This window comes from Botryllus schlosseri, chromosome 3, assembly GCF_051294905.1.
Source record: "Botryllus schlosseri isolate E-star chromosome 3, Bs_hap1, whole genome shotgun sequence".
In the NCBI taxonomy this organism is placed as follows: domain Eukaryota; kingdom Metazoa; phylum Chordata; class Ascidiacea; order Stolidobranchia; family Styelidae; genus Botryllus; species Botryllus schlosseri.
Window position 1 is genome coordinate 12,161,358 of NC_137238.1, and position 21,230 is coordinate 12,182,587.

A 21,230-nucleotide genomic window follows, 5' to 3' on the forward strand; every position below is an offset into this window, starting at 1 on the left:
TCCTGATGAGAGGTCAAGAAATAAAAGCCTTCAGCAATATATATATCGACTTTCAATTAAATAAAAGGGCAAAAGAAAACAGGAAACAAAGAAACATGAAGATAATCAGTTTTGGGCCCCTGTCAAGCGCCTCCAGCGTGGGCGGTCGTGTGCGTCTTCGAGCGACAGCCCGCGTTGCCCGAGCTCGGTCTCTATTGTCGAGCGCCATGTGGTTCTATTCCAACCACCTTTGCGCCATGGCTCCGTCGGAATGTGGTTGATGATGGCGGCGGCTGGTTGATCGTCTTGATGCCGCACTAGATGACCGATTAGGCGGAAGCGTAGTTCAGCAGCCAACAAACGGCATGGGACCGTTTTTGTGAGTTTGCGCAGAGCATTGGTGGATATGTGCTCCGGGTGGGGAATGCCGAATGCGTAGTGGAGGAGTGCATCGTAGTTGGCGTTGAGTGTTTCAGCCATCTTTTCTGTCAGCGTGAGTGCTTCTATTCCGTAGAGAAGAACCTGCTCGACAGTGGCAGGGAAAATCCGGGTCTTGAGCTGGGTTGAGGCACTTGAGTGGAATAGGCAATGCAAACGGGACTAATAACAATTGGTCCACCCAAAGATGCAGCACAGCAATAATAACTTCCCTAAATTTTCGAAGACAGCCCCTGCGTTTAATCTATACCAGTGAATCTGAACAAATGGGGTGGGAAAAGATATACATATTTGATAGTAATATGTGAAACTATACTAATATTAATGACGAAATTCACTAAAAAATTTGAAAAATTTTTCGCGCTTCGCGCGTTTACGGAACGTATCACCGTGGATGTTCATGACATGGCTACTCACGATTTCGGTGCACATAGTAAGCCGTTGTGAGTGAATAGATTAGCCCGGAGTGTACCGACAATGGATATGGACAGTTTAACGTGGGTATTTGGCTTTCAGTTAATTCATTACGATTAAGCACTGGAATGCGGCCGTCAGTAGCAAAAAGGTCGGCCGCCCCTGTTTTAGTTCTTGCATAGTGTTGTCAGGAATCGCGCGCCACTCATAGTTCAAAATTTAATGAAATTGATGATCATAATATTATTTGTTGTAACTGTATTTTTTCAATAAAATATTATTTCTTTTGTGGTAACTCTGCCCGTCGCCCATGTTAGAGTACACAGCGTTGTACTGACGTAGATTGATCAAAACGTGCTTGTTAAACGGCGTTGCCTATTTTTATCTCGATATTGAAGTCATGCGGCCCGCGGCCCGCGGCCTCAAATTTGAAAAGTGGCCCACGACCCATTTTGAGTTGGCGACCCCAGCAGTGTATCGTATAGTATACAATACATTTGAATTAGCCCAGGCTTAAATTGTTTCGTATAGACGTGTAAGTGGATCGTGTATTGCGTAATATCAAATTGTTTCAACTTTCTGAGATTTCATATTCTATTATCCATTTGGCTGACAGATGCAGACGTAGTCTATAAGTTCAAACTACAAACAGCTGGTCCGAAAACTCGTATCTGCATATGGAATACTTGGAACAAACATGAATATGAAAGTTCACTTCCTGTTCAGTCATCTTGATATATATTTGCCGATGATCTTGTTGATTAGCAAGTGGAGAGGTTTCACCAGAGGTGGTCAGTAACGAAGTACTTCTACTTTTTGAAGTACTTGAAGTAGATTTTGCCTGCTCGCACTACTTATTAAGTAGTTATGATTTTAGACAACTTCTACTTCTACTTGACAGTTTCCAGTTTTTTAGGCTAAAATAGGCTTAGAATACCTACTTATTACTTACTTGTCAACCGCCACTCCTACTTCTACTTGAGTAGAATTTATGGCGTTACTTCTACTTCTACTTGACTAGCGACAGTGACTACTTTGACCACCTCTGGTTTTCACCAAGACCTCAAAGCAATAGAAAGATATTAGGGCAAATGAGATGGACATATTATGGCAGATCATTGCTGGAACCTTTCGAGAAACTGCACTAAATTGCTTACAGGAAAAAATCGTACAATAAACAATTGTGTTTTAAAATAAGTGAATATTAATATATTTCAACTGATTATTTCAAAGTTACAATAGGTGGTTGGCGTAAAACTGATTGAATTATTGCCACGTTATTTGAGTATCTAGGTCAGGGGTCACCAACCTTTTTGCAGCCAAGAGCGACTTCTTGGGTACTGATTGAAGCGGCGGCAACCGTTCACTCCCGCCGTTTACGCCTACCAGACTGAATTTCCACATTGATATTTATAGCACTGGGCGGCAATCACATTGTGGGAAGAGTTCTAAGACACTCTTGTAAAATAAGAACATCCTAATTGAACTCGCTAGCCACAAACCTCTTTAAGGAACCATGAAATACTTCGCACCATGTTTTTATAAATTATGCAACAACAGTCAATTCAATTTTTTAAATAAATCATGTCACACTTTGGACTAGAAATCATGTCATCTGTTTATATATTATTACTTGGGAATCCTGGCATTGCATGCTATCCACTGGTGCACTGTACTCCGATATGCAACTTGTTACTTCACACTGCAACTGTGAGTGATTCTTCCAGATGTGCATCAGTGAGGCGTATTCCGTGTTTGTTTTTGGTGACGTGCATGTCAGAAACGGCTGATTCACAACGATAAGTGGAACCAAACAAGCTTGTAACCTTCATGGCTGCTGCACATACACCACTGCATTTTACCGTGTCAACAAGGAACCAAAAGTTCATTGCAGCCTTGTGGGCTATGAGGTGTAGGTAATTTTGCAGTGTTATAATTTCAATCTTCAACTGTTCAGCACACAGGGTCAATAGATTTCGATATACCGAGCCGCAGGGGGAAGCGAGTGGCGCAGTGTTCTAAGCGACACCAATGGTTCTTGGTACGAGTCTCGGCTCCACCATATTTCTGTGTGTCGGAGGTTATCTGGGCTCCTCGTCGCCGATCCCACTGTACTAACAGTGCGTTGAGGCCCAGAAAGCCCAGAAACAGAGTAAGCCACGCTCTCATAAAGTCGGCAGCAGATACCCGAAGAAGTACGCATGCAAGTGAAAGAGGAATATGTGTGAGTGCGCGTGAATGAAAGTCGTCCAATGAGAAAGTTGCATGAAGCTGAAGATACTGAACCGCCAGTCAATGAAACTGTTCTGTACAAATATCTGTGTCGTGACGCACAAGGCTAAACGGCGATAAGCGTCACTGTTAATACCTGTGTGTAATAATAATAATAACCGGACAGCAGCAACGAATGCAGGTTGTTAGAAACATGGCACTAAGCTGCGTTGAGAGTAAGAAAATCAATCCGTGTCAAAAGATACAATACGTAATTGGCAGGCTAGTAATTCACGGCTATCTGCTACCGAATGATAATGTTGTTCACTCCTTTGGCATTGTACAGGACGTCGAGCCATTATAATGGAACCCCCGCCATTTCAAGAAGACCGTGGATGGCATTCTGTAGTTTCGCCTGTATACGCAGGGTGCCATATCCTCAGTGTTGTGATTCGATTACATGTTTGTATACTACTAATTAAATTTGAGGATATCATTTTAAGGGTTTATATATATATTGATAGTTTCGGCGGTAATTTTTCGGCCAAGATTCGATATGGTAACACACTTTGCGAAGTCGCATGTTGGCCGAAACTTCAAAAGTCGCGATGTGTCGTGGAGCCGTAATGGCCAGCGCTAAATTGCCAATATGTATTTTATAAATGATGCGAATTTTTTGGGGGGCAAACATTCAATTACGTGAAATCGCGCGGAACGCGTGGAAAATTTTGAAACGTACTAGGTTTCCATCAACATTTATCTCCCCCTGAGCGTTTCCGCCCCTTTCAAAATCGCCAGCGCCCTTAGGGGGGGGGGGGCTGGAGGCAGGGTTAAGAACCACTGATTTAGATTATTGATCGCTTTCCATAGACTAGAATTATTTTGCGCATAATTTCGAAGAAATCGCTCGCGGCACACTTGCAAGACGTGAATGGCACATTAGTGTGCCGCGGCACACTGGCTGAGAACCACTGCTATAGCCTATATTAAAAACCTACTTCGTAATCGCTGCACCGGTCGACACACGGATTGGCCGTAAATTCAGGATACTACGAACCTAAGAGCTTTAGTTCTTTCATCGATCACTTACAACTATAATACGTTTACATTTATTATAGATAAACTCCATTTTTTATTTTATATCAACAATATATTCAACATATAATAATGGACAAAAACATATAAATATATACACACTACACACTCTACCTCGTCCACATACCGTAAAGTGCGATATAAGAATTCGCTATTGCATAAGTGCATTATCATCCCTTGGCTACATGGCCTACTACATGATATCGGATTTGTGGGCTCAGAGAAACGAAAATGTTTATTTAAATTGATGCTTTGAATGTCCCTGTCAGCGCTAACTGTCAATTTTGTTCATCGACACCTTTACACTGCATGGTATTCGCGTACTATCAACCCGCATCACTGAAAGAAACTCATGCCAATTCTGTTTTGAAACAAAACCACCTTGGTGTTTGATGATGAGTAACCCACAGCAAATTTCAGAACATTCCATTCGTTTCGACATTGCTGTCTTTCTACTTTCAATCAACTGCGGTATCAATAGGGTTGCATTTAAGACAAAGATCAAATTTTAACATGTTTAAAACAAGAACCTAATTTAAAACATTTTTTTAAGCCATGAAGTGACGACTATTCAACCGTGACGTCATAGTGGATTGACATCAACAATTGAAAATATAAGGTGAATATAGCTCCTTTGACGAAATATCTGTTCTATTAATGTTGAACCGACTATTTTGAGGGTTCCAACAATCCCATATCCATATTACATCGGCTATATCGGGTTGTAATTGCCCGTAGGCACATACAACATGTTTTTGGCAAGTATTTTCACAATTATGGCATAATTTTACAACTTGAAAAAAAAAACAATTTTTTTAAAGGCCTGTGTTTTAGACAAAGTGTTTTAAAACAACGTTCGTCTTAAATGCAACCCTCGGAATGAACGGAATAAAGAGATATCCATTATCGTTTAAGATTCCCGTCACCTCTGATATAAGCATACAGGTATACAATATACATGGTCCAACTGTTTCAAGTGTCATTATCATTATCCTCGAAAGTGTCCTGAATGGTGACTTTATCATCATTGCCCCAATAAGTCCAGAAATTCCGGCGTCACGAAGAATTGACGAAGGTCTCGCGACAGATGAGCGTTTTCGCGTTCATGCCATAAAGCCGGTGCAACAAGCATACGTCGTCCACGAGTAAACACCGTTGAATAACTTCAAGAGATCGCAATGCGAGTCAAACAATTTCACATCAGGTTCCATGTAGTCGCAATGTATGTTTCTGATACATCGTAAAAATGTCTTCATATCTGACGAAGTATATTCCTCCTGGCCTTCTTTTTCATCAATATCCTTTAACATTCGGTAAGAGCAGTCGGCCTCATTCGTCGTGAATTATGACGCGTCAAAAATCCTTTCAGAGTTTTCACCCAAGACAGATCTGGATATATTTCTTTACGAGACTTCCTGAACCTATGTAATATTGTTTTCAAAACATTCATTCGAGCCGTCGAAACGAGTATCCGGTGCATTTCTAGTGCCATCGGATTTCACCCCAGATTCTTCTGCGGCCTTCCTCTCATTCGTTTCAGGCCTCTTAGACGTATTACCTGTATTGAAATTTTCCCGTAATTATATTCCTTCCACCATCCGAACTCTATACAAGTAGCCATCCATTCGAGTGATGAAAGACATCGCTTTGTGCTCATCCCAAAAGAATGGGTGTTTCAGTATATCTGCTGTTTCTGGCTTGTCCATGTCCATTTGCGTGATAAGGTATACACCCAAGTACGCGTCGCAGTCTGCCGTTAAACATTCACACGCTAGGATCTTAAGTCTATGTATCCAGGATTTCGGTAAGGCTCCATAATGTTTCATGGAATCCACATCCGACATCGATTTGAAATCATCGCCGAAATCCAAACTTGAGGGTTTTTCATCTTCTTCCATATCAGCTTTCGAATCCCCTTTTAAGCATTTTTAAAACGTTTTGGCAGTCATTTTTATTTCCATTTCATCATATTCCGCAATCTTCAAACGTTTCCCATCACGCTACACGAGCATATTGTCGAGTGTTTGGTTTTCGTGTATGATGGACATACTGTGCATATCGTTAAAACCTAGAAGATTATGCTTGAAACAAAGTTTAATGTTCTCATGATCAATGCGAAACTTTTCCCCTTTGTCAAAGAACACATCTAGCGTGCCGAGAGAGCAGCCCTCCATTGCTATCCAGATGTCCCTTCCCGCCGTAACTTCTGAGGCAGCGAGGTATTCTGTGGTATATTGCACGCCCGCCAATATCGCTAACTCAATCAGATCATGTATTCTTTTGGTTCTTCCGGTTTCTTACTCATCTTTTCCTGGAAAAAATCTTTTCACCGCAATCCTCGTACAATCTTCAAAATCCTCCTCCCCGTCACATGAGAATCCGAAATGGATGTGCCTCCTACTATTATTCTTGCTTTCGCTATTCGCATTAGTCATCCTCGAAAGATCTATTACTAGCTTCACATCCTCGAGTCCGTGCGCCCCGTAGATACCGACGAAACCATGCTTTTTCGTTGTTTTAAATAAAGTGATGAGCGGATAGTGCTTTTCGAAACTCTGAATCCCTCCGACAACTTTAGTGTCTGAGGAAAACTCCCTCCGACTCCGAAGAGTTCCATCCCAGACTCCGAGATACTCCGATGAATCTCGTCAAGTATCCGAAACAGTGGCAAACATGGTACACTTGGTAATGTGTTTTGCTAAATTAATGTGATAATAGGGTTGGCCTCATAGTATTGTCTACTTTCCAGACTCCAGTCCCCAATTGCAGTGCAGATAGCTGGTTTTTATGCACTTAGCAATCATTTTTGCATGTTACCCGTCATATTACAACTTTACAAGGTGTCAACTGTCTGCTTTTTGGTTTGTAATCATAATCAAGAGTGTATTCTGGTTAGAGCTATCCAAAGATATCGGAGAGAAAAGTTACAATACTCCGAAATTCTCCGAAAAAATACATGTGGTAAACTCCGAATCCGCTCCGACTGTCACAAAATCGGCAAAACTCCGCTCCAAATACACTCCGACTCCGCTCCGATGCCCACGGCAGGTCAGAACCTGGTAGTATTAAAACAAGTTGTTTGACGAGGCAAGATAGTCTCTTGATCACGAATTCGATTTCCGTCCTTGTCATACAATAACCCGTAATATAAAATGCAATCGTCGTCCTTATCCCACTCCCAGGATTCGTTGATCTTTGGACCTTGCGCCTTTGGTAGAATACCTGCAGCAAAAAAGTCATTTCCTAGATCAGTGACTCTCATACTTTATTAGACACGCCCCATTGAGGACAGTAAAAAATTTCCCGCCCCTTATCGTCATATCAAAAACATGTTGAAAAGAACCACCAGAATTTTTCCAATTCCCGCGCATCGTTTGATGGCATATGGAAGGTTATGACTGATGAGAGAATTACGACATACGAGATTCAGATTATACACAGAGCAAGAACTAAGAGCTGGAAATCGCTCCCAGCGCGAAAACCTGTTCACTTGAATATTTCGTCAAAGATAATAGTGCGCGATGGTAGCACGTATTATTTAGATATCGTAGTTTCTACTACAGGGGCGGGCAACTTCTCCAGTCGGCGGGCCGGATGTAGGAAAATTAAGTACTTGGCGGGCCGGATACGGATAGCTGAATTGATACAATATTCGCCCATTTATGCACATATACCAGGAATAAATCACATGTAATGAATGTATTATAACGACAGCAATGTCATTTCAAAACTACGTCTAGCCGATAATGACGAAGACAATGTGGATTCAAGGCGTTCGATAAGACCGGTAACCCAAATTTACCAAGATATCAATTCATTAGGGTTGAGTACATCGTAAAAGCCGATAATGCATGTCTTCTCGCTTCTACGAAGTTACGCGTAAGTAAATAGAAGCGTTACGACTTGCATTATAGGCATTTACGGTTCTATACCAATACCGAGAACGGTATAGAACAGTGGTTCTCAACCTGAGGGGCACACGTGAAAGCATCTGAAGGGGCGCGCTCTATATATGGACCGAATGTCATATTTTTTAATTCTCATATCAATAGTCATAACCTTCCATGCCACCGAACAATCTGTTGGGGTCGCTAGCATCCCGGGTCGTCCCGGTTGGATTTTGTGATATGATGATGAGGGGGCACGAAATTATTCACTATCATAAAGGGGGCGTGTCTAAAAAAAGGTTGAGAACCACTGATCTAGATTGATTCAGTGAAGTTATTATACACATTGATTCAACCCGAAAAGTGTACATAATGTCAACAGTCTATGTTGGGTGTCAGAAGCTCCGCATGCTATTCTTAATGATATGTGGACCGTTGGTTGAAAGTTTGGGTATAATATCAAGCATTTCACACGATTTGAGGGTAACTCTGGTAACGTATCGTGTTGTAAACAAGGAAATGGAGCATGCATGAGTTAACTGTTAGACCTCTGATTACTTACACACATACACTAAATAATGCAAGTCATATGTGGAGGTATTATACTAATTTAACATATACACAAGAAATATATATTGTAAGCGTGTGTCCGTAAATGTACACTTCTGACACAGTCTTCGCGCACAGAAAATCTGTGCTGGGCACAAGCACAAAAATCCAACCTGAGTCGAAAATCAACTTAAAGACATTAAAATTCGTTCTGTGCTATTTTTCAATGTGAGTCAGTAAGTGACATGTGACTAGCTTTTCCAGCCAATTACGCAATATACATACGTATTCGAACGGATAATCAACGTCATTGGACACATTTATATGGTGAAGTCTCTTCATGTGACATCATTGCCGAAGCGTTGCAAATAAAATCGGGTTTGTATGGGCAGACTTGTAGCAGCTCAAGCGATATCGCAATTCGGAATTGCGCTCGGGGATAATGTTACGCCAGCTTCAACAACAAGAAATACGTTTACGCAGTACTAGAATGTCGAAGCACACCTTGCTCATTTGCCGCAATCAAAGGCTCAAAGAGCCGAATGTGGCTCAATGAACTGCAGTCTACCCACCAATGCTATATCGCAATGTGAATCAACCAGCAATTTATGGAAGTCGTTAGTGAGCTTCCGTTAGAAAAATTACCGGAACCACTACGTATAGCGACGACAGTGTATCGATTTAACCGTATCGATTTAAATGACGAGCGAAGGTTAGTTGCTTCAATCAAAATGCTTTGATTTGCTTCAAATGCTGTATTTCTGTATGACGCCAAATCTATAGATAACACTATCTGCTATCTACTTTTCACACGACAAGTGCTACCAAAGTGCTGTCAGTTTCGAGCTTTCTCAGTTGCAAGCCAGGATTGCAGTGGGCTGAATTTTGGATATCACGTGAACATTGGCTATAGCAATGCTCATTTCCTGAGAATTATTTATATTTTGTGATAATGCTAATGCTTGAGAATCCAATTATTGCAGGGTGTCTTAAACTGGTGTCCGCGAACTAGTTTGAGGGGCTATGTGAACGGGCAATGTTGAAATACCTTATAAAAGCAACTGCAAAGCCCGATTATTATCCTTCGGGAATGACGTCGTCGGTGAGACTTAATTCATGCCTGCTGAAGCCACCAAAAATGTCATCACTCTTTGGATTTTTTAACATAGAAGGTTGATTTGGCATTGGTCTACATCACTTGAACGAGAGAAATCGTGGTGGCAACTAACGGTTGCTGTTGTTGATTGTAGTATTGATCAACTAAAATGGACATCATCACACCATGTGCCGATTTTCTATACTTTGATTCTATGTCTGATGACGTGTAGCACGGGTCACAAATTTGCTTTTTAAGACAGCAGTTGCTCGGATGACATGGATAGAAGGAGCCTAGGTAAACCGCCAGCAAGTAGGTAGGAATTCCGGAGACGCCCTCGGTCGGACTCCAGCCCATTGGTGTTGTAGCTGTGAATCATACTACTATGCTACCTCGACACACAGGAAACCGATGGTAATAGTTTCGTGTCGCGGTAACTAAAGATGTACTTTCAAAAACTCCGCCTTTAATGCCTTGGCGTGTGCACATTCTACTTCTAAATAAGTAGCATTTACGACATTAAATTCTTACTTCTACTTCTACTGGCGTAGCAATGCCGACTACTTTGAGCTACACTGAGATTTGGACCATCTTCATGCTTGGATCCGTTATCTACTCCAGCTCTTCTGGTACGTATGATTTGTGGTCGACTTTAAACCGGAATGACGCATCTTTTTCTTCAGCGTCATTTTGCGTAAGACGATTTGTCGACGGTAAATGGATCTCGAAGGGGGAATGTGGAGTCGGTACCAGTAGTTTTGCGCCTCGCTAATTGTTACTTTAGCATACTTTTCCTGAAGGGTCCGGCAAGAATGCCGAAGATACTGCGGGAAGTTCAACTTAAAGCAAACGACGAAAAAGAATGGATTGTGAGTGGTTTTGAAACTGTGAAAGTTTCCGTTGAACCACAATAATATAATCGGACGCTCAAACATTTTCATCCGCTCAAGACACACAAACACAATGCGATACAATGTAGATATAGTAGGATATCGAAACGAAAAATCGCGGCCTATCATTCCAACATCGATCTGGGCTTACTGCCATTATAATAATATATTAATGGTCGAAGAATCAGTGTTCAATCTTGATCACTCGACTGTCATTTATCAAACACTTTATCGATTTTTTCACTTTGGTCTATCTCTGAGCATTTTTGCCGTGACGCTTTACGATCAACGTGATGATTGACGTCTAGATGGAAAGGCCCATTCACAATTAAAGGGTCGAAATATCTGACAATTCATAAATTTAACGATTGCTTAACTTCGTTTGAAGGTTTGTCAGCGAAGAATTCGTGGAGACGAAGATTTCTCATGAAATTGGGACGACTACGTCAAAGGATTCGGAGATCCCGCTGGAGATTTTTGGCTCGGTATGACGATTTGTAGCTGGATTTGACTTCGCAAATACCTATTGTAACATACCTGAACTGCTGAATGTGGCAATCGAAGGAAAATATCGCATAAAGTAAGTATTGGGATGACTCGAGTCAACTTTTTCGTATGCCTTGACTTGACTCGAGTCACTTTTCAAAAATTACTTGACTTGACTTGACTCAGCCCTTCAAAAAATGTGAATTGACTCGTGACTCGGAGCAAAACGTACGAGTCAATTTCAAGTCACCAAGAGCACAGTATCGATTCAATCACCGTATGGTAGGCTATGTATGTTACGATTTCTTGCGATACGCCGGTGTCACTGGTGAGAGCAACGAGTCATTCACTGATTGTACGTCTCACTGGACCTTCACACATTGCTGCATGACAAATAAATTGACCGCAAACGACATGATCACAGCTTACGTTGTCGTAGTAGAAGTAAAATATTCTAATTGTAACGTACCTCTGTTTCTTAGAGGTCTCGGTGCTTACATTGCGCAGTGCCCCCATTTACCAACGCTATTGTATAGCTTGAGTCGAAGGAATATAGTTTATGCGTTTATATTCTTGTGGATGTGTAGATGTGTAGTGTATTGTACCGTATCAATTTGTATCAACTTCTCGAGGCTTCTTGGGTTTTTATTCGATCCTCTAGTTTGACTGATAACACCAGACTGTGGCAGGCAGCTATACAGTTACGCAAAGGTATTTTATTAGCAGTTCTAGGTGTGCGTGAGCGACACAACGCATTTTTGCATGTATATCTACCTTTATATTCGTAGTTTGATTCAAGATTAATCGTCTATTAATCTGTTTTTCCCACAAATAGCAAAATTTCATGACTTTGAATCACCACCCGTTCTTTGAAAATTCAATTTTGACTTGACTCGTATCTTGACTTGACTCAAGTCACCTAAAAAAAACGATTGACTTGACTTGACTCGATTCCCCTTGGCAAATCGACTGACTTGACTCGAGTCACAATATGCAATGACTCGAGATGACTCTTGACTCGAATGTAGTGATTTTATCCCAACACTTCATAAAGCATAAAGCATACGCCCCATATGTCACACCTGGCCTGTCAGACAATTTTGTCTGAACTGCAAAGCAATTTTGAGAAAAAGAAAAATATTTGTGTTATCTAGCACATTTCTAACAAAAGTTGAGATTTTCAGTTGGAAATGCGTTGTGAGTCAAAATGTTTAGCTATATTCTCCAGCGTGTCAATTTTATTTATAAATTGAAAGAAGGTAATTATAATTGTAAATAGATCCTGGTCAGCGGATGCGTTGATATAAGATAATGACAAAATGACGGTTAATTACCAAAATTATTAACGTATTTACTTTCCGTCACAATTCGGCACAATGTTAAACATGATATATTTTGAACTCTCTTTAAACATCCCCGTTTCTATATTAAGACATTAAAAGGTATTTGGGATACTACAAAGCTTATTGTCTGGATCGCTGCCTTTCGAACAGTGTGCGGCTTCGCGAAATCACCTTTTAGTTGAGCGAAGCTTGCAGGTCTTTTGAAATTCGCCCTCCCTTGACCGAGTGTCTCTCATCGTGGTTTTGTCATACGACAGACTTAAATTATACTCTTCAAACACGGTGACCTGCTCGGCTCAAACTAAAATGCCGGGTTTGTCACTGACTCCATTAAAAAAATGTTTAGTGCTTCATACCGTTTGATTTAAACTATACGGAAAGAGTTACTTCTTGTGACTTTAATCGTTACGGCATACTTTGCTACATTGGCTTTATCTTGAATCTGAATTACGCATGCGAGGAACGTAGGTGGCGTAATCGCGGCATATTAATGAACAATGAGCGGGCTTCAAAGTAGACCAATATCCGTTCAGGTTCAGATTATACAGCCTATGGTTTTATTTCACGCAAACATATTCAAAAGTAGGTTTTCTGTTATTAATTCCAAGAAACTTGCGCGGATGCTAAAAATGGCTCCACGGGCCACATTTGGCCTGCGAGCCGCCCTTTGTCCAGGTCTGCTCTATAGTCACTAGGGCTCGTGCCAACGTGAGGTTCCCGTACATGTTCGGTGTCCGAACGTCAGAAATTCGGAGGTTCGCGTTTGCAAACGAACCTTGATATGTTCTACAGCAGACTTATAGGCAAAGTGCGGCCCGCGACTCTATTCTGAGCGCCCCGCGATCATGGAACATGAAAATTTCTATTGAATGTTAATCCGAGGACTCAAATCACAGTCTATATAAACTGAACCAGACGTCCGTTCATTATGAAACCTGTTTACATATTTCCGCCATTACGTAGAATACGTACGTCATATGAGTAATCAAGATTCAAAATAAAGCCAATGTTGCTAAGTGTGCCGTAGCTATTGAAGTCACAAGAAGTCGTTGTTTACATAAAGTTACATATAGTTTAGTTCAAAACCTTCCTAGTGGCTATTGCCATATCTACACGCTATATACTCCAAATTGTTATATGATAAATTTCCAAATTCCTAATTCGTAAAACAAGTCAATCAGGGCTCATGGGCAATGTGAGCATGTCAAAAAAATAAAGATGAGGGCCAACGGCTGAAATTCCAAGCAGATTCGGATCACTAAGTATTTGTTTACTGCATAGAGTCAGAGCTGAATTCGTCCTATAACTTTGTGACGAGCAGGTCGTTATAAACTATAATTTAAGTGGGTATCATGACAAGAAATCGAACATCATCCATCAACACAAGGCTATTTCATCAAGCTGCACACTGCCCGGGAGGCCAAGTCAACCTTAGTAGAATCCAAAATGCATTTAATGCCTCAATAGAAAAACTTGTCGGAGGGTTAAAAGTAGGTTTAAATGTGTCATGTTTACGATTGTTTTGACTTCTGGCGGTGAACAAATACTCTATATTTGGTTTATCAACCGTCACGTTCTCATGGCCCCATAGCAATACACCCACTGATCAGAATGTATTAATAGTATAATTCCCTGCTGTCATATAAAAAATATGATTAATACGCCGCAGAATATCGATAAATTTTTGACTCGGCCCGCCAACGTATTTTCTTCTTTTTATTTGTCCCGCGGGGAAAAATAATTGCCCACCCCTGCTCTACACTGTGGACTTTTCATAGAAATTACATATTTTTTAGGTATTTTATCATCATTGGGTAAAATCGTTTAAATTTCAACTTCAGGTCAATATCCGCATGGCGGTGGCAGCATAGAATGAAATTTAACACAAGATTAAAACGAATTTTGCCAATTAAAAAAATTATTTGCCATGTTAGAAAAGTTTGAATAAAATATTCAGCTGGTCCGTCTGTGTATATATTTACTATCAATACGCGTGCAATTGTGTTGGAAATTAGAAATATGACGTCAGAGGTTCGGGTTCACGTTCGTGTTCACAGCAAACCTTTTGTAATGGTTCGTTCACAAGAACCAGAATTGTTCAGGGGCTCGCACCATCCCTAGTCCCCATTAAAACATGTCGGTGACATTGACACAAAATTCCAAGTATGCACAATATTGCACATTCAGTTAAAAGTTTTCGGTAAAATGCATACCGAAAAAAGAGCCTGTCACTCAGGCGAAGACGCCAATCGGAAATCGCTGTATGTAAGTTACATGGAGAATATCAACTTTACACTAAGATCGTATTTCAAATATTTGCGTTCGCACTGCTGTGCAATGTCTGAATCGAAAGGCTCCCGGAATCATTCGAGTGGTTCGGCCCGCAAGTGATAAAAATGCGTTAAAACGGCCTGCGATCCAAGTTGAGTTTGACATCTATGCAATACAGCATTTGGGCTGAAATTAATTTCGTCGTATGAACGTACGTTTGGTATGTCGGTGGTCATTAGTCTTTTCCTGTATCTGGAAAGTGACCGTTCGAATAATGTGAACTTAGATTCGGATTTCGGGCTTCATCAAAGCTCATTTTACTTTCGTTCACGTTTCGTACAGTATACCAACAATGCTGCCCACAATAGACAATTTTTTTGACAATCTCCTTTGACCACAGGACTTGAGAAAATGCATCAAAGAACTAAGAACGGAGAAATGGAGCTGAAGATTGACATGATCACGACTTCTGAAGTTCGTTTGATTGCTAAGTACAGGTAAACGCAAGAGATTTGGTACCATTGTCTGCATTTTGAATATATATGGCTTATGTAACCTACCTTTTAAATCACAAGCTTCGCCTCATCATGACCATCTAATCTATATATCCCTTCTTCTTGCAAATTCTTTGAGATGACAAAATATGGACAATTGGCAAAAAAATGCACTAAAGAATCTGACATTGGGCAAAGCAACGAACTTGGTATGGACAACTCTCTCCAGTGATATTTCGTTGATGGTAATGCAAATTGTTATGCCCTATCGTCTGTGCTGCGTATCGGCTAATAAAGCTGTAAACTATAATACCCACTAAGCAGTGCTCAATCTGTTCAAATTACGTAGAAAATACCAACATTCCCGTAAGTATTATTGCAGTTAGGGTTTTGTTTCACAGACTTTCTCACCACTAATAAACGGTGGTCAGACACGAAACTCAGTGAGTAGTCAAATAGTATTTGTGTATATGCACGTAGTCAAGTATTCATGGACTGCTTGCACTCTTTCTTCAACATTTGGTCGACCAAAGCGGCTGAGTTACTCACTAACTAGACATACGTTTCATTCAAAGTTGGAAGCAGTGTTTGATTATATTCGCATCAATTTTATAAGAGATGTTGTCACTTACACAACCGGGCCATGTATTTACTTTTCCACAGTAGCATGGTAGAATTCCGAAAATTGCTCCAATTTGTGGTTTGGTAATTTGGTATTGGTCGCGATGATGAATCTTGCAATTTGTAAATAATGTTCCTTCGCTTTTATATATTATTAATAATGTTGTCTAATGTAAAAAGTATAGCAGGCGTACGGGATCTATCTTGATTATATTTATTGTATCATAAAAACAAATCCCCCGGTAGGGGTGTTGTATACTATATAACATAGTTTTACGGAAATATCTGTAGCAAGTAGAGAAACCTGTATTTAATTCTGATCAATATCAATAAAGCAATATAATCTGATGCCTTAACAATACATTGTCCGGTCTAACCTGGACCGTTAATGCGTTAGCGGGGATATAGCGTAGCGGGAACGGTAAGCGCCTACCGCCCAAGCGCCATGGATTCGATTGAGCGTCGGAGGTTATTTTGGGCTCCACTTCCCGCGCTTCGCTGTTCTTACGGCGACAAGAGAACAAACAGAATAGACCAGATGAAAGAGTGCACTCATAAGGAATGGAAAGAGCAAGAAAGGGCCGCAGACTAGAAAGTAATGTCGAAAAAAGGAAATGTGAATTCGGGCACTAGGCCGAGGGGGGATGCCAGTTTAAGAGACCGCTACTGGAACCGCAACTGGTCGTTTGGCATCCTCCTATCTGTTCATTACATGGCCGTGTGTCTTATCGCATTGTACATGTTATGTGTGTTTTTTCAGACGAAAATATGATCTGACGATTATCGATTACCGAAAAGCTAATATTCCCTTGCTAGTCCTCGTCGAAATTGTTGGCAATGCGACGGAAAATAATGATTTTATGGAATTATTGTAGAACTTGATTGTACCAGTTGATAGATTTGCTGATGCTTAAAAAGTCAGTTTTTACTTCAGCATTGTAGTATAATGTGGCCTGAGTCGACGCAAGTAATTTCATATATCACTTGACAGAAATGTTTCTTTGGAATTAGCAATATGACGTCACGTGACGTCATAGATTCGTGTTCAGGTTCTCGGCTACATAGAACCTTTCCGAAAGGTTTCCGTTCACACGAACCAAAACCTTTCTGGGGTTCACACCATCCCTAATACAAACCCTAGTTTCGACTCCGACACCGACCACTTCAGTATAAAGTCAAGTGCTTCAAAAGGTCTCAGGAAATTGCAGTACCTTGTTCATTAAATTTTCTTACCGGTTAAAGCAATTATTCTCGTGACAGCATAAACACGTATTTGAGAGGTCAAGGCAGTGGTGCTTCCAGGGTTAAGGGCTCGGACCCGTTTACAAAATCCTCAAATTTAAGTTGCTATAGCTTCAGCAACCAATATCCCTCGCGAATTCGATGTACCCGGCCGGCATCGCGCTCTGCGTAATCTTGGAGTGCACCATACGTTAGTTGATCAAGATAATAGCAGACATGCGGACGCCTATATGACAAGCTAGTTTTCAAATACAAATTGTCTTCCATATATACGTTGAGGAATGAACTGCCTTGCAAGTGACATTCCAATTACAAGTCCAAATTACAAACAACGTTTCGCTATCCTCGTCAAAATTAATAAGTAGCTTTCCATTACCGCCGTAAAATGTAGGCGTGTAGTGCAACGTTTATGTTACCGCCGTATTGAAAAGTCGATCAATATTCATTTTCGGAAACAGTGCTATAGTTATATTAGATTAATATCAGTTATCATAAATCTTGAGCAACTTACGATGAATTGCGCTATCACATAGGATGATTAATAGCCTACGAGTTTTTATAGAGAAAATATGACACCCACGACGAATTCCATCTAGTCAGTTCGAATTTGTACCCTTATGACGTCACGAATTTTAAATTGTGACGTAACAATTGATTGAAAAGCATGGCTCTTTGGGAGTTGAAATGGTTCTTCCGACGAAAAAGGTAGGCTACCCGAACTTTGATGTACAGATTTTCAGAGGGGGACACTGAGCCGCAAAATAAGTCGATAGTAATGCAGAAAGCAATAAAACGTATAGGGTTGCACCGTTTAGAGGAGAACAGGGATGTAACCAAGTCACAAGGTTCCAAGTCACAAGTCAATTTGACTTTTACACTGTTGACTCAAGTCAGATCGAGTCATTTTCAATTTACCACCCACTCAAATCCGAGTCCAAGTCAAGCAGCAACGGGTCGAGTCCGAGTCATAGTGCTAAGACTGGAGTTCAAGTCCCAGGCATAGTGTTTACTGTTCAGTATCGAGTTCAAGTAACGTTCAACTTACTTCTGTGAAACTTGAATGATATCGAAGGCCTAGAATACATAACATACTAATTTTTCTAACTTCAAACATCTTCATTCAAACAGATGAATAAGATTTTCTGGCCTATTTTTCAATTATTGGTCCTATAAACCAGACTTGAATAAGTCACATAGAATGTGTCGAGTCTTATTCTTTACTCGAGTCAGGCGCAATGTCCGGAGTACAAGTCGATTCAAGACACAAATTGACTGGAGTCGATTTATTTTCTATTTTTAAGAAAACGACCCTAGTCAAGTCGAGTCAACGCAAAATTACGACTCGACCCGAGTCGTGACTTGAGTCATCGAGACCTGGAATATGGAACTCAAAATGGAACTTAAATATCGAACACTAATATCAAATATTTCTGGGGAGTTTTCCAAAATTGATCCAAAAACTTACTGCGATACAATATTATGTTTATTGTTACGACTCGACCCGAGTCGTGACTTGAGTCATCGAAACCTGGAATATGGAACTCAAAATGGAACTTAAATATCGAACACTAATATCAAATATTTCTGGGGAGTTTTCCAAAATTGATCCAAAAACTTACTGCGATACAATATTATGTTTCTGTAACACAAAATGAAATACAAGGACATAATTTACGGCCAAGCGGATTCCTGTAAATAAATACTGACGCTATAAGCACCCGTACACTTCACGGTTGTGTATAATATATCTGCCTGGGGTCACGCAATATCTCTCTATTCAGCACGTTTCAAGTAGGACCAAGCTCCGACAAATACAGGCTGACCGTAAAGGGATACTCCGGCAATGCCACCAACGGCCTCTCACCTCACAACAAGCTACAATTCTCTACCAAAGACGCGGACCACGATACTAATCCCAACGTGAATTGCGCGGTACGACACGAAGGAGGCTGGTGGTTTCACGGGTGCGTGCACGCCAATCTCAACGGAAACTTCATGAAAAAAGGATGGCCGGGAATTTGGTGGATTAAAGCAGCGGCTAACCGTATGCGCTACACTGAGATAAAGATACGCAGAAAAACCGTAACGTGAATTGTCGATGCGAGAAATGCACACAACTTTTCATGCGTGCTACTTAGAACTTGAGCGACATTTTCTAGCATATTTGAAATTTCGATATGACTATTTTTGATATAATCGGATTTTGTTGCTGTTCGGTATTCGTCACAGTGTTTTTTATACTACCAGTAGTGTGTAAGATGGGAATTCAGCCTCATCCCCAAATGATTTTGAATTCTTCGTGAATTGATTATTTGAGTTCTGCAATACTTTTGTTATGATATTCCACACATTTTAATTGCCATTTTAACATTACAATACGTTAAGGGAAACCACTACACAGCATAGAAGTGACAATATATTCGCAGCGTAGGGTGTAAATTTTCGGAAATACCAATCGCAACAATATGACATATATAGTTTAAATTAAATCAACCAACGCAGATCACTTGATATCCCTCGTAATCAGATATTTACTGGCATTGACTACATGAAGCGATTTCTCAGTTGGATATGGCCTTCTCGAAAATGGTCTGAGAACTTGGAAGATATGTCTGAGATCATTTATGAATTAGAAACGACTTACCATCATGGCGGTATTAGGCCTACTCTTGGAAAGAGAAAGTACAAATAACGTTGATGTGTAGGATACCATAGTCATGTATTCATCATAGCATTGGCAAACATTTTTTTAATTGAAATGACCACTTATATGTTTCTTGGTCAAATAAAATAATTTTTGATTTCGTTGCAATGTTTCCGCTTAGATTTGTTGTCAGTATATCTTTGCGCTCTAAATTCGAATAAATTGATTTCATGCTTAATCTCCGCGTGGTGAGTAGTCGCCAATACGTGCAATAGTGCATTATAATTGCTGATGCGTTTGTGGTTGACGGCCAATTTAGAAATTGTTTTCGTTTATGTAAAAGTCTGTACCCACCGGGCTGATGTACTTTTTATTGTGATTTCTGAGCTGTCGAATTTTTACACGGTCTAAAGTCGTTTTAGGCCAGGGGTTCTCAAAGGGTGGGCTACAGAGCATTTTGAGGTGGGCGACAGAGCTATTTAGAAAATTTCAGAATTAATGTAAGTTTAGTTATATTTTTTATGTTATCCGCTAAAAATATATTCGTATTATCTAATTATACGTAGGCTACATTAAGCTTTTCATACGACTCTGATTAGACGTGGTGCCACGTATGAAGTCAGCATGTACAAATCGAAAACGTTAGGGAGAAACGGTGGCTTTTTCTACTGGCCATGACAACCTACGGCTGACAGCAACTAAAAAACAAGATCAAGCGTATAATAACTGGAAGATAATGCTGAAGTGACCAAGTATTCCAGCAGGGTCATATGTCGTATGCCGTTGAAAGGGGTACGCAATGAACTCGCAATGAAGTGCAGCAATTGATGTACGGATTTACTGTCCTTCGGCCGGCCGTATTATTGTAAGCTAACAATAAACATTGCAAATTATTAGCAACTTCCGGCGGAGGTATACTGCACCACCGCAACGAATCTTAATGGATTGAGGATTTATCGGAGCGCATTAATCTTTGAAGTCGGTTTAAAATGTCCGGCCTGGAAATCATTGTACATAATGATAGAGTCACAGAAATTGGTTGTAACATTGGATTGAATATTCTGACATCGCAACTTCAGTTGTTTTGGTAAAAGACATACAAAGTGCATCATGATCATGCATATTGAAAAATCTTTCTTCACTTCTCTGTAGTACCCCATTCACCAATGAATTGTTCGATGCTGTCCCGGAATGACAATAATATTCCCCACAATAGTGGAACTAAAGTCCCAATCACACAGTGCGGGGATCTGATCACAGTGTTTCGCGACGCGAATGAAGCAGTGGACAAAAATAATCAACGAAGCAGCGGACAGAAATAATCAACGAAGCAGCGGACGAAAATAATCTACTTTTTAGCTTATGATCTACCAGCGCCGTAACTGCCGCACCCACACCCCCAATTAGGGGAGCTCGAAAGGGCCCAAGATTATTTCGTTGGTCGTTTGTTGGAGGATATTTATTCAACTTGAACTTTTTTCGAGCCTCGCGCGATTCCATAACCCGGTAGATCGAGATTTTAATATCATCAATTAGAGAAAATGCACATATTTTAGAGAAATGGGCATAT

General features: G+C 40.5%; 1 protein-coding gene across 4 annotated transcripts; it reads left to right on the forward strand.

Moving 5' to 3' along the window:
* The first annotated feature begins 8,983 nt into the window (after positions 1 to 8,983).
* Positions 8,984 to 20,767, forward strand: LOC145435793 (ficolin-1-like). 4 transcript variants are annotated; one of them, XM_080313069.1, is made up of 6 exons: positions 8,984 to 10,298; positions 10,353 to 10,411; positions 10,470 to 10,538; positions 10,948 to 11,044; positions 15,060 to 15,156; positions 18,798 to 20,767. In XM_080313069.1, exons 1-4 carry the CDS (start codon positions 10,223 to 10,225, stop codon positions 10,987 to 10,989), a joined length of 246 nt encoding a protein of 81 aa, XP_080169195.1. In that variant the 5' UTR covers positions 8,984 to 10,222; the 3' UTR covers positions 10,990 to 11,044; positions 15,060 to 15,156; positions 18,798 to 20,767. The 4 variants fall into 4 exon arrangements, with proteins under 4 accessions (XP_080169195.1, XP_080169192.1, XP_080169193.1 ...); XM_080313066.1 differs by having other exon boundaries at positions 9,020 to 10,298; XM_080313067.1 differs by having other exon boundaries at positions 9,020 to 10,298; positions 10,353 to 10,538.
* The last annotated feature ends 463 nt before the right edge of the window (positions 20,768 to 21,230 follow it).